At 44.2% G+C, this 13,913-nt stretch overlaps 1 protein-coding gene across 2 annotated transcripts in view; it reads right to left on the bottom strand.

The window, feature by feature from the left end:
• The window catches only part of Cacnb4 (calcium voltage-gated channel auxiliary subunit beta 4), a 136,097-nt gene that overhangs the window by 41,607 nt on the left and 80,577 nt on the right, over window positions 1-13,913 (bottom strand). The window contains exons 2-4 of one of the 2 annotated variants that reach the window (XM_028769160.1): window positions 7,987-8,106; window positions 5,188-5,310; window positions 91-221 (exon numbers count right to left, since the gene is read on the bottom strand). In XM_028769160.1, the coding sequence (XP_028624993.1) occupies window positions 91-221; window positions 5,188-5,310; window positions 7,987-8,106 (374 nt within the window). Of the gene's footprint in view, window positions 1-90; window positions 222-5,187; window positions 5,311-7,986; window positions 8,107-13,913 lie in introns of those variants that run through there. The other variant, XM_028769161.1, reaches the window with a different exon arrangement.

Raw genomic sequence — 13,913 nt, 5'->3', positions numbered from 1 at the left:
GAGGGAGAGAGGGAGGGAGGGAGGGAGAGAGAGGGAAGGAGAGAGGGAGGAAGGAGAAAAGGCTAGCTCATGAAAAAGATGGGGTGTTACCCGCCATGAAAACGGCCTCTTTTCTGTTCCTGTTGAATGCGTATGTTCTCCAAGCGCAGCGGACTTGGGATGAAGCCGATCTCACAGCCCTCTTTGACCAGCCTTCCTATCCACCAGTCATTGTTATATTTCTGGAAAGCAGAGAGGAAAGCTGCATTCAATAGTAATTCAGTTATCCTCACACTTCAGGAGTTAACTCCAAGGAGGCGGAGGGATACAATGTTATCTGTCCAGTGTACTACGCCTCAGTGTGCACTCAATACACAGAGACCACAAACACCGGGCTTTTTTTGTCTTGGAAGAAATGTTTTCACCTCACAGACTAAAGGAAGATTCTCCAGAGGCTTTATTTGAAAAGGCCCAAATGATAAATACGCTCTCTACTGTAACTCATTGCATCTGCTGCCCTTCTGTGAAAATAGTCACAAAGCAACAAGAGGCTGTGTTTCCATGTAAGTTACCTTATGGCAGAGGCAGAGGGCCAGTTAGAACTGTGTGCACTCTTATCTGTCAGCCCTTATCAAAAGCAGGTCCTAACTTCTGGATTCATTCGGTTCTTTCAAGAAGGCCTACTTAATCTTCAAGGCACAATCCCACCAGGAAGAAATCTTGGCATTCTCGTTAGGCCCAGGCCATATAGAGATTATTTTCAAGTTGTGTGTACAAACATGTCATTTGTTCAGACTTTGTAACTTTGGACTTTTTCCTCAAATAATGGGCTGTGCCTTAATTTGAAGTCCCACATTTGAATGAGAGTCGATCCCACCAGGCACAATCTGTATCAATGTCAGGTGTAAAACGTGTTAGGTGTAAGACGTTTGATGGATAGTCATTCATTACCAGCTTTCAGGTGATATGTACACAGTACTGTTTACTGTCGACTCTCATTCAAATGTGGGACTTCAAATTAAGGCACAGCCCATTATTTGAGGAAAAAGTCCAAAGTTACAAAGTCTGAACAAATGACATGTTTGTACACACAACTTGAAAATAATCTCTATATGGCCTGGGGCTAACGGGAATGCCAAGATTTCTTCCTGGTTTCGTGATGTACAAAGTTAGGGACACAAGTCCACAGAAGACTCTAATGAATGTGGGGTAACCGTCTATCAGCACGGCTTTACTTGATGTACCAGCAAGATTATGTTGACAATTATTGATTTACTGAGTTTAGGGCAGACAGAAGTTTAGTGTAAGCCTGTCTCAAGGGAATGTTTCTACTAGTAATGTCTAGAAAATAGTAAAAATTATATCATTTAAACCTTCCAGGATGAGTACAAAAGTCTCTTTATGGTCTTTATCAGTGTTGATAACCTCATTGCCTTTGATTGTGTGTGTGTGTATTGTGCATATGTGTGCCTGTGTATGTGTGTGGCTCTGTATGTGTATGTATGGGTGTACATGTGTATATAAGTATATGTATGTGTGTGTGTGTATGTATCTGTGTATGTGATTGTATTTGTATGTATATGTGTATATGTGTGTGCATATGTGTGTATCTGTGTATGTGTGTATGTGTGTCTCTGTGTGTGTACTTGTATGTATATATGTATGTGTATACATGTGTGTGTATACATGTGTACATATGTGTATATATATGCATGCATGCTTGTGTATGTGTGCATGCCTGTGTGTGTTTCAATATATACCAACTGTAGGATGAGTTGCTTAGCTCAGAAGAAAGTGGAATTTGCATATCTCCAGTACTGACATTGTGAGAAGGAAGCCTGGAAGGTTCACTGAGTCATCACAGCATGAAATTCTGAGTAACTTGACTAATTCTAAGTAATAATCTCACACTGAAATGACAATGACACAGCAGGCTTCAGCCCTTCCTGCTCAGAGCTCCTGCATAAGCCAGGCTCCCTGCCAATCATGAGTCTGAGTTGAAAGGAGCCTGAGCTGATGGGATAGGGAACTTTGAACCATCTGGGTCTTAGTTTCCTGACTAATTCAGGATAACACACCTGAAATAACAGGCCTGTTTACTTTGTAATTAAGAAAAGGTAAGTGGGCCCTTTAGAAGTCTTTGGTGCATAAGGTCTGGAGTTTACATTTTAAGGTGGCAGGGATAACAAAGACCATGAGTCAGAGTTTCCTAGGGCTTAAGTTATTTCCTGAAATTAAGTCAGCCCACCAGGATACTAATTTGTTAAGTGGTACCCCAGTGACCTTAAAGGGCTGCCTGAGATGGCTAATGCAACTTCCCAAAGTGGTTTCCTGTAGTTTTAGGAAACAGCTAAAGAACACTGAGCCTCCCACTCAAAGTGAGTGAAAGTTCTATGGCCACTGGGGAGCAAGGCACTGTGCAGAGTCCAAGCTGAAGGCTCTGTCTGTTTGGTTTTGGGACTGGCACCGTTGTGGCTATTCTTGATCTTTAACCTGAGAAAGCACTTAGAACGTTGCTTGAGAGATGTCTGGACAGGAAGTAATCAGCCTGCTACAGAAGTGAGCCCATCTGGGTTGCTGGTGTCTCAGAGGTTGAGCCAGCTTTCTGGAAAGGCCCCTTCGCACTGTTCCAGTTTTCTCCATTTTGATTTCCCTAAAGTGATTAGCATGTTCTCTTTCTAAGACTTTTTTTTTTTTATCTGATCTGCAAGATTTGAAAACAGTGGCTCTGATCCATACACGATTACTAGCTCAGACACTACTAACGGAAAAGGAGCCGCCAGACTGAAGGAAAATCCCTTGATCAACAGCTCTCAGACACTGCCAGCAAGACACATCGAAGTACTGTCAGAGCAGCTCAAAGGCGCCACACAAAGTGTCTCTATGCAGATGCAAATATCAGTCACCCAAACCTGGCCAGGACAGGCTTCATTCATATTTCAAAACGTCATATTCTACCTCAGAAAACTTTATTCTTTTATGTTTAAAGAGCCCAAAGTGTTAGCTACTCTGATTTCATTGTGACCTATTACATGTAATATGTATCAAATGATCACATAAATATGTCCAATTAAAATAAGTATTAATAAAAACTAGAATACTAGTACAATGTAAAAAGCAATAAAATACTGCAAAGTTGGAATGTCCCTGTCGTATGTGTGGAAGAATGTCCCTTTCTCTTAAAGTTTGCTTCACCTTTGAAAGGGTGAATGTTGGCAACTCATGAAGATGACTTAGTTGCTTTTGGTGAAAATAATGAGAGAGATTCAACCACTCAGATGCGGAGGGGACCATAGCCCAGACACAACGTGTTCAACCGTAAATTCATGGGCACGCACTACAACGTCTGGGCCCCTTTCTGCCTTCTCTCTTTGAAAAGCCGAATCTAGAGGCTGCTGCTACTTCCTGTGATCCCAAGTCACATCAATAAGCCGACCACCTTCCCTTTATTTCTCCCGCCCTTGTTTTCTCTACTACATGTAGTGGAGTGGGACCCCCAAGTCCCTTCTATCTGACACTTCACCCTTCCTCTAAGCTGCCTAGTGACTGCTCAGTCTCTGCAGCCCTATGCATCCCCCCCCCAGCCCATCACAGCTCCCTCATCCCCACACACAAGGCTGAGCACCTCTCTACTTTATTCCAAACTTCTTTCCAGCCTACTGTCTGGTGACAAGGACCAGTCTTCTTGCCCTAGTGCAAGATGTTCCCGTAGGGCTGGGGCTAACAGCTCAGCAATAGTGCTTGTCTGCTGGGCATATGGCCCTGAATTCAACCTGAGCACAGCCAAAAGGAAGGCTCTATGTCTTGAATCCTGGATGTGGCCTCTTCTGTTTTACTTCTGCTCTCTGGCCATGCTGTGGTGCTTTCAGTTGACCCCTCCCCCCCAATGTCACCCTGTGTCCAGTTCTGATGCTTCCTCCATCCTGAGGTCTTTCTGTGAACTTCCGGGATATGAGTCTAATTTTTTCTTTTATACATACAGAAATCACAAATATTCACTCTGCCCTCAGATTCAGAGTGCCTTGTCCATTAAGGACCATCAGTGGTCCTTGTATCTCATTATCCAATGCCTAGCACAGTGTCTGATACAAAGCAGAACTACTAACTAGGCTGCACACAGAACTTGCGATTTTGTTGTATTATTTTATTATTCTACCTTTCTACACATGAACCTCCAAGTCCTCTTTACATTGCTCAACTCCTCAAGCTGTCTGTTTCCTAGAGTCCTTTGTCCCTTTCTTACCTTTAACTATTTCAGAGCCACAGTTCAGTGTCTTTAATGATAATATCCTTCTGTAAAAAAATCCCTCCTTGTTACTGCTGCTACCAAACTCATGCTTCCCTAGATTAGATCCATGGGTCCATGGCTCTGTAGCCTCCACTAGACCCTGGGTTCCCAAGATACACACACACACACACACACACACACACAAACACACACACACACACACAAAGAGAGAGACAGAGAGATAGACAGAGACAGAAAGAGAGAGACAGAGAGATAGACAGAAATAGAGACAGAGATATAAACAGAGAGAGACAGTGACAGAGACAGAGAAAGAAACAGAGACATAGAGACAGAGAGACAGAGACAGAGAGATAGATGGAGATAGAGACAGAGAGACAGAGAGAGATATAAAGTGACAGAGAGAGAAAGAGACAGAGACATAGATAGAAACAGATGGAGACAGAAAGAGACAAAGAGACAGAGACGGAGAGGCAGACAGAGACAGAGACATAAAGAGGCAGAGAGATAGAGACAGAGAGACACAGAGACAGAGAAATGGAGACAGAGAGAAACAGAGACAGAGAGAGAGGCAGACAGAGAGACAGAGAAAGAGACAGAGACAGACAGAAATAAATAGATAGAGAGACAGAGAGAGAGGGAGGGAGAGAGAGAGAGAGAGAGAAAGAGAGAGAAAGAGAGAGAGAATGTGTGTGTGGTATAAAATCCCAAACCCACACTATCGTTCTACGTGTTGGGTGTGCTCTGCACTGGAAGCACGTGGCACTGCAGGCGATGACCTCAGCCTCTAAATCGCAGTGAGATGACAGGATGCAGAGGCCCAGAGCATTAACCGAGCGAGCGAGCGAGCGAGGCTCCACACTGGCAGCTCTTTGGGTCGCCTCTCCTGTGGGCTTGGCACAGGCTGACTCCCAGCTATAGCTTTTTGGCAGGTGCCGAGGTGCAGTATGTCCTACATTTACCTCTTTAATGTGAAGAAAGTCCTTGGCGTCAAAGGAGATGGCTGTGCTGGGAACGGGCACATCCTCATCCAGGGCACCACAGTAGCTCACGTTCGTTTTCACCGCGAAAGCTACAGGTTTGGACTGGAGACAGAAGTACAGAATGAGGAGGGAGGGAGAGGGGAGGAGAGAGAAGCATTTTCCTATTGAAACATGTCATAGGATGAATGATGGTTCCAGGCAACAAGGAAATCACTTTCCAGAGAGAGCTCTCCTCTGGGTTTTATAGTTGCTGGTCACACCCAGAGATCTGCAGAGATGACTCTGGGAGTGACTCAATCCTCTCAGCCCGGCCATTTTCTTTCTGCAGCACTTTCCAGCATCCTCAATAAAGAACCAGGCCCAAAAGGACTGGGGAGGGATGCACAGAGGTGGGGCAGCAGTCAGCTCCGTTCTCCACTCCTACACACTGTTTATTTATTTATTTTAACCTGTCACAGACACTCTCCCAACTCTGGGATGCAGGACATGTATACCAGGGCAAGGGAAGTGCTAGGAAGACAGCTCTGTCGTTGAAGTACTTGCTGCACAAGAACAAGGAACTGAATTCAGATTCCCAGTATCTGTGACAAAAGCAGGCTGCAGATGTGTACATCTTTAATTCCAGCTCTGGGGAGGCAGAGACAGGAAGATTTCTGGCACTGGCTGGCCCAAACCAGTCTAGACAAATAGTGAACTCCAGGTTCACTAAGAGACCTGTCTCAAATATTAAGGTGGAGGGTGATTAGAAAAAGACATTAACCTCTGACCTTCTAACACATGCACACAAATATGCATACGCACACTCATAAGTACACACACACACACACACACACACACACACACACACACGAACAAGTCCACACACACAAGAAAAACATATGGTACGAAATGGACACTATTATAAATTTGAGGGTGAGTGGGTGGAAGACAGAGATTTTTCAAAGAGCCTCAGATCTGAAAACCTGAGATCTTTTGTAGATAAACATCTTGTCATGTCAGGGGGGAAGGGGCGAATGTGAGATAAACCTAAGGAACAGGCTTTTCACCTGTATCTTCTTCCTAGCCTCTAACAGTTGGTTTTAAACTTTTATGTGAACTCTTGCTGGCAAAGTGCTACTGAGCAGGTGCAGCCTGTTGGGACTAAGCCAGCCACCAGTCTAGGCTATGGTCCTGCCACCACCATTTAGGTGACCGCACAGTAATGAACCAGATGGTGAAGGACATTTTCAAAACAAGAACTAGCGACAAGTTCTCCAAGCTTCTGGGCAGCTTTGCTATGCGTTTATTTATTTGCTCTGGGAATATCAACAGTTAAGGTAGGACCCACATTAGGACCTCTTTATCCCCTCCCAGGCCCTATGCAGATGCCCTCCTATCAGCACAGACACAGAGTGTGTGGATGTCAGCCCCTCGTTCATCTGTATCACTCTTCTCTTGCTTCAATCTCTGAAGCATTTTATCATAAACAAGAAAAGGAAGGAGATTAACTTCATCTGGGCTTGAGTTTAAAATTCAGAAAGGTACCCACCACTAGAGTTGGCCATGGAAGCAGCAGACGGGCTAGCCATAAACCCTGTCTCCTATGTTGTTATTGAGCACAAAACTTAATTTGCCGAAAGGGCCTATGGTTTGAGAAATAAATTAGAAAGACGTAGGAGGGATGGAAGAGCTCTGGTGTCTCCCCTGGTCCTAAAATTCGACTGCAGTTGGTTTCCTGCTGCATCCTGTGTCTTCTGGAAGAAGAGGATCTGAAGCCTTTATTAGCTAGTGATGGCTTCTGACACTTATTTTTGCTGCTCTTGTTTGAGTTGTTCAAAGGGCTTAACCAGGTCTGATGGTGCACGTCTGCAGCCCAGCTATTAAGTCCACAAGTTCAAGACCAGAATGGGCAGTGTAGTGGACCCCTTCTCAAACAAACAAGCAAACCCGCTGAACTCCGTACTGAATTTGAGGTGAGAATCTGATATCTAGAAACCACAGAACAGAAGAAGCAGTGACGTCCACAGCACGGCAGTGCCTGTTTGGTGTATAACAGAGGCTAGGCAGTGAAGGGGAGGGGTCAAGAACAGAGGACTCAGACTAGCAGCTCAGAAGCTTCTCTGCCAATACTCCGTGAGGTAGTTTGATATTGCCACACTGCTAGGTTGTGGAAGGACCAATAATTACCACTAAGTCAAACAGAAAAAGGCAAAGGTTCACAGGAAATGGGCCCCTGCAGATACCACTAACTTCTGTGAAGAGCACATACAACAGAGAGCCTTGCAATCTGAAGCCTTGGCAGGATGGCTGGAAAATGAATACTCCAGAGAGATACATGCTGGCTGCCTGTACATGAACTTGACATAAGCTAGAGTCATTTGAAAAGAGGCAGTGTCCATTACAAACATGCTCCTAGCAAATTAGCCTGTAGGCAAGCCTGTGGAGCATTTTCCTGACTCAGGATTGATGTAGGTGTGCTCAGCCCACCGTGAGCAGTCTCACCTTTAGGCAGGTGGCCCTGAGTGGGTATCAGAAAGCTGGCTAAGTACACCACAGAGAGCTAGCCAAATAAGCAGAGTTTCTCCATAGCTTCAGTTCCTACCTCCAGGTTTCTGTACTGCTTTGCTTTCTGTCACTGATGAGTGTGACCAGAGTTGTAAACTGATAAACCCTTTCCTCCCCAAGTTGCTTTTGGTCAGTGCTTTATCAGGAACCCCAAGACAGATGTAAGGTGGAAATGCTGAGCACAGACACTGTGCAACATGACAGCTCTCAATTAAAGAAAAGGATGAAAGTCACCTTTGCTCTCTCAAGCTGGATAGCTGCTTGCTGTTCTCGCTCTTGCCGAATCGCTTCCCGGTCCTCTTCCAAAGAGACATCGGAGTCCGATGGCCTGCTTGTATAGGAATCTGCTGACCCCTGGGGAAAGAACGCAGAAGGCTTAAGTCGGGTGAAATGTAGCTTCTTACGCTATCACAGTCGTGACAGAATCGTGGGTGAGTTCCATTCGTTGGCATAGAATTCGATGCACACACCACCTTACTGCAGATACAGTCAAGCATCTGTGTTATGTGGAAGGCAGCAGTGTCATAAAGGACCATGTTTTGATGAGATCAGGATTAGGAAGCAAACCACAATAAGAAGGACATGACATCCAGCCCTTTCTCTTGTTTGGTACAAGGATGATTATAATTGCTCATGAACTGAAGTTGTTTCCCATTCTCACCCGCACATCCTAGGCATGTAAGCGACAAGGGAAACTCAGGCTGCTATGAGGGCTAAACCCTACCTGTGTCTTGGTATCGTCAGTTTGTCTAGATTTCGACAAAGCCAAGCAGCATGCTACATTAGTAAAACGGTGTTCTGGTTTCCACGTCAATACCACTTGGACTCTTCCAGCATCAAAACTTCAGACATTGCCCCGCAGCAGCCCATTTGTGGGGTTAATGTTTACAGGGAAGAGAAAAAGCTTGATAAAGAAAACAGGAATATCCATGACTGAAGTCCATGCCCAGAGGGCGCTCTGATCAGCAGCACCTCTGACTCTGGTGACATCCCCAAAGGACTGGGGAATACCCAGTGCCACCCAGTACTCACATTAGAAGGACAGATGAAAGCTGAAGGATCTTATTTAAAAGTTATCTACCTCACCCTCCAAAACCAAACCAAATCAAACCCAAAAAAACAAAGGACAACAACCTGCATTATGCACACACACAGCCCAACTCTGAAGGCTTGCCTTTAGCTCCCAGGGGAACAGCAACCATTGCCTTGAGCTGGCATTAGAAGCTGGTATTTGCATAGATGATGACATTTGCACAGGAGAGGTACTGAGAGGACTAGTTATTTGTTTGCCATGTTTGATGAAGCATACTCAGACAGTCTCAAAAAACATAGATCTAGCCACTAACCGGAGAATTTGCTGTCTATTGCACACATGCAAAAGTAAAGTAAAATTAAGACAAGAGTCATGCTTAGTGGTATGGGCTGTAATCCCAGCTCCTCAGGGGGCTGAGGTCTGCCTAGGCTACACAGTACACTCAAGGCCAACTTGAATAACTTAGTAAGACCCTGTCTCAAAATAAAAAGTAAAATAAAGGGCTGGGGTTACGGCTCAGTAGGAAAGCCTTTGCTAAACACGTGCAAAGGCCGTGTTCCATCCCAGTGAGTCGGTCAGTCAAGCGCTCTCTCTCTCTCTCTCTGTCTCTGTCTCTGTCTCTCTCTCTCTCTCTCTCTCTCTCTCTCTGTGTGTGTGTGTCACACATATATACAAAGATAGAGAGACAGTGAGATTCTTTAAGAAGGGGTAGATTGGGTGACTGAGATGGTTCAGTGGATAAGGAATTTGCTACCAAGCCTGACAATCTGAGTTCAAGCCCCAGAAGCCACATGGAGGAAGAGAATCAACTCCAGCAATCACCCTCTGACCTCTATACACATGCAGTGAGCCCTGTCCAGAAAACAAACAAAATGGTTTTTGTTTGTTTGGTGTTTTGGTTGTTGATATTGATGTTGTTGTTGTTACTGTAGTTGTCGTCGTTGTTGTTTTAAGGAAACAATGGCAAGGAGTTGAGCACTAGTCCTCTGAGACATTTTTCAAAGCCTAGGGACTACCATATGAGTTTGCTGACTGCCTGCAGGGGCAGCTTGGGTCTCAGGAGAGGGCACTCACTATTTCAGCCCTTCAGGAAATCCCAGCATGCACTTCCTGGCATCCTAGAATAATGACTTGTAGCTAGAGATTCCTCGGGGCCGCCGGGGGGCCGTATCTAGTGAGTCCTGGATCTACATATTACCTCCATGCTGCATTTCCCAGCTCCCATATTACTGTGAACCAGTCTCCTCCTCTGAAAAAAAAAATATTATCTGTTTCATAGCATAAAATGCAGAAAGACATACAGGGTGGCACGCTCTCGCTTAGTGCTGGATATTACAAGGGTCTGGGGCGAGACTGAAACTCTTCACTCACTAGACTCAGTGGGTTCACAGTCCACATTTAGCCATGCTTAATATTAAAATGCTACAAGCTCTGCCACATAGAAAAGACATAATAAATTAGCTTTCTTGTTCCCATTTACTCGTCCTGCCCCAGGCCCATGTTGATTTAAAAAAAAGAGTTGTTATAATAATTTTTCAACTCACATACATGTAAATTAGGTTGTGTGAAGTGTAGCCATTTTTCTTATGGTATGTACTCTGCACCAAATGTGTTGTGATAAATGCAATGTGCCCAAATCCATGGGCTTGCACAGTACTTTTTGAAGTGCCCTTCGTAGAGGAAGTATATTTGTTAACCAAATTATAATTCAATTCCTCAGTGAAAAAATCTACTGGGAAAAAATTATGGAGCCACAAAAGGGATAGAAAGCAGAGTGACTTCCAGTCATTGCCTAAAAAGAGGGCTTCCTTGAAATCCTTCAAAACAGAGTTTTCTTAGAATGCATCTTTCCAAATTTAGGTATACCTTCCTAAAATCCAGACTAAGAAAGAGAGGAAGCATACTTCTGAAATGGAGACAGTTTGCAGTCAGTCTTAGTTAATCCTTTGCTGGAGTCCAGCCCATCCTAAGGCACTGTGTTGCACGGGCTGCTCTGGACACACGAATCACAAACTAGAAAGGATACCCTCGAAGGAGGTGCCCTCTGTGCTTGGGGATCCAGTGCTGGCCTAGGCTAGTGTCTGTGGGTCCCAGGATAGCAGTCTGTCCACTGGAACAGAGGTGAAGACAGTCTCATGACCAGGAGACGTTTCTGTCCTGAAGTTACCTTAATGACTCTTGAATCCTGGCATTCAGTCATTTCTGGGCATAAAAAAAGTAACTCAAAGACTCCTGTTCACATTTCCAAGTGTGAACAACCCTGTAAGCATGCTGATACCCACATCCACAGTCACTTTCATCTCCAGTCATTCTGGACTTAGTCCAAGGTCACATTTTGAACAGGAGAACTATCATGGCTGTCTCTCAAAGTTGGAGAGACAGCAGAAATCCCACACTGAAACCTTGCTGTGGCTGAGAAGTATGTCTGGTTGGCTGGGTACTGACTTGGTTTCTTTTGTGATTACTATTTATTTTTAAATTTTATTTAAACTGGTTGAAAGATAGTATAAACATGTCCTGTGAGGGAAGAAGAGAGGGAAGGAGGGAAGAAAGAAGGGAGGCAAGAAGAAGAGAAGGAGGGCCTAGAAGACAAGTTCAAAAAAACAGCAGGGACCTACAGGCTGGGACGATAGGAAGGGTATTACCAAGAGGTCTGACTAACTATTTAAATAATAAGAAAAACAGCTAAAGGAAATAGTAGAGATACAACAGGACAGGGCTGAAGATGTACGCATAATTAACCCCTGCCATATGGTGGCCCACACCTGTAATTCTACCACATACAAGGCTGAGGCAGAAAGGCTGGCAAACTGAAGCCACTCTGAACTACATAGCACGCTCCAGGCTGGTTTGATCTACACTATGCGACCTTGTCCACGCCAAAATAAAGTCCAGAAAAACATGTTATAAAAATGGGTGAGAAATGATCCATGCAGTTTTTCAAGTGATCTAAAATGGGGCTAAATGCCAAATGAGCTGTTTTACATGTGTAAACAGGTTGAAAATTGATTGTCTTTACTCTCATTTTAATGCCAACATAGACATGTACCAGCACTGGTAAGTGGAAGAGAAAGCTACTTTATTGTCCTGCTATGTGGCAGGTCTTAGTGACTAGTCCCTCAAAAGTTCTTTAGCAGACATATTGTACTGTAGGCTTCATCTCAGAGGAGTGGTCCTCAACCTGGGAGTCACAAACCCTTTGGTGGCTCAAATAATCCTTTCATGGGGTCAATGTCAGATATCCTGCATATCAGATATTTACATTATGATTCATAACAGTAGCAAAATGACAATTATAAAGCAACAATGAAGTCATTTTATATTTCGGGATCACCATAACATGAGGAACGGTATTAAAGGCTCAAAGCATTAGGAAGGTTGAGAACCACTCACTGCCTTACAGCTTCCAAGGAACCAACTAGAGCAACTGTAGACTTGGAATGTCCAGTGAGGAGAGAAAGAGGGAGGGGGAGAAAGGAGGGAAAGAGGGAAAGAGAGGGAGAGAGAACAAGCCATTTAAAACATCATAAAAGCATACACTTTAACCAAGCACTGTAGTGTGTACCTGTAATCCCAATGATGTGGGAGGCTGAGGCAGGAGGATCATTTCAGCCTAGTAGACCCAACCCAGCTTAGGCAATAAAGCAAGACACTATCTTAGAACAAATGAATAGTAAGTGAAGAAATAAAGTCTCATCTTCATGAACATCGGTGGAAACGAAACAAGCCTTTCTATTTTCATGAAGACCATATTCTCTTTGCGTTCAATATTTTAAGAAATATTATGGCCTCACCCTTCTGTCAAACCTTTCTGAGTACAGAATACAAAGGCTGATAAAAACATTGGAAAGTTATTTTTAAAAAATGGATGAGGGATGATCTATGTGATTCAGTCATGTGATCTATAAAATAGGGCTATATTTCAAATGAGCTTTGTGGCAAATATAAGTGTTGTCCCTGGGAGGAAGAAGTGACCCATAGCCTAACAGCAGAAGGGTGTCACTGAGAGGCTATGAGGTGTAGGCAGGTGAGCTGCCATGGGGGCTGGTGTACTTAGTATATGCTATTCTGTCTTGTTGGCTGTGGCTTTGGTAAGCTGTCGGAAGCTTCTGAGTCCATTTCCTTCTTTTGCACCAGGGAGAATCGCATACAAGCCAGAGCTTCCTGGTGCCAGACTTGAGATGGAACATCATATTTTTATCATCGTGGGGAAAATTTAAGAAGTGGAAAGAATTAATCTTTGACTCCTTTAATTTGAGATCTGATAACTTTCAACAGTAAAATTTTGGTTGTCCCAGGGTTCTAGGATACATTATTTCTTTCACCACTACCACCTCCACCTCTTCCTCTTCTTTCTCCTCTTCCTTCTCCTGTCCTTCCTCCTCCTGCTCCTCCTCCTCTTCTTGCTCCTCCTCCTCTCTTCTCCCCCATTCATCTTCCACCTTTTAAACAGCTTTATAGAATGGGGAGAGGCTCAGTCAGTAAAATGTCTGTTGTTCAAATGCGAGGACCTGAGTTCAGATCCCTAGAAGCCACATAAATTGCCGGGCTCAGCAGCTCCTGCTTGCTGTCCCAAAGCTGGGGCTGAGAGTCAGAAAGGTTCCCTGGAGCTCATTCTAGCTCAAGGGCTAGAATGGCCAGCCATTCTTGCAACTTGGTGAGTTCAAGGTTTGGTTCAGTGAGAAAAATCTGTCTTAATAATAATAACATGAAGAGCCATAAAAGAACACAAATATCATCAACCCCTGGCCTTCATGGCTATGTACACCCCATACATATGTACCTCCAAACATGCACACATATGGACATGTATACATACAAAATAAAAAAATAAACAACTGCTTTATTGAGATGTAATGTACACCTCATAAAATCATATATTTTAAACCGATTAAAATTATTACTACTCTCTGGCTCTCTCTCTTTTTGTCTCTCTGCCTCTATGTCTCCCTCTGTCTCTGTCTCTCTGACTCCCTATGTCTCTCTCTATGTCTCTCTCTGTCTCTGATTCCCTTGTCTCTCTCTGTCTCCGTTTCCGGTTCTGTCTCTGTCTCCCTCTCCCTGTCCCCCCAACCTCTCTTTCTCTCTCTCTCTCTCTCTCTCTCTCTCTCTCTCTCTCTCTCTCTCT

Source organism: Grammomys surdaster, unplaced genomic scaffold (genome assembly GCF_004785775.1).
Source record: "Grammomys surdaster isolate TR1022 unplaced genomic scaffold, NIH_TR_1.0 191, whole genome shotgun sequence".
Lineage (NCBI taxonomy): Eukaryota > Metazoa > Chordata > Mammalia > Rodentia > Muridae > Grammomys > Grammomys surdaster.
This window is presented reverse-complemented; position numbering and strand designations above follow the sequence as displayed.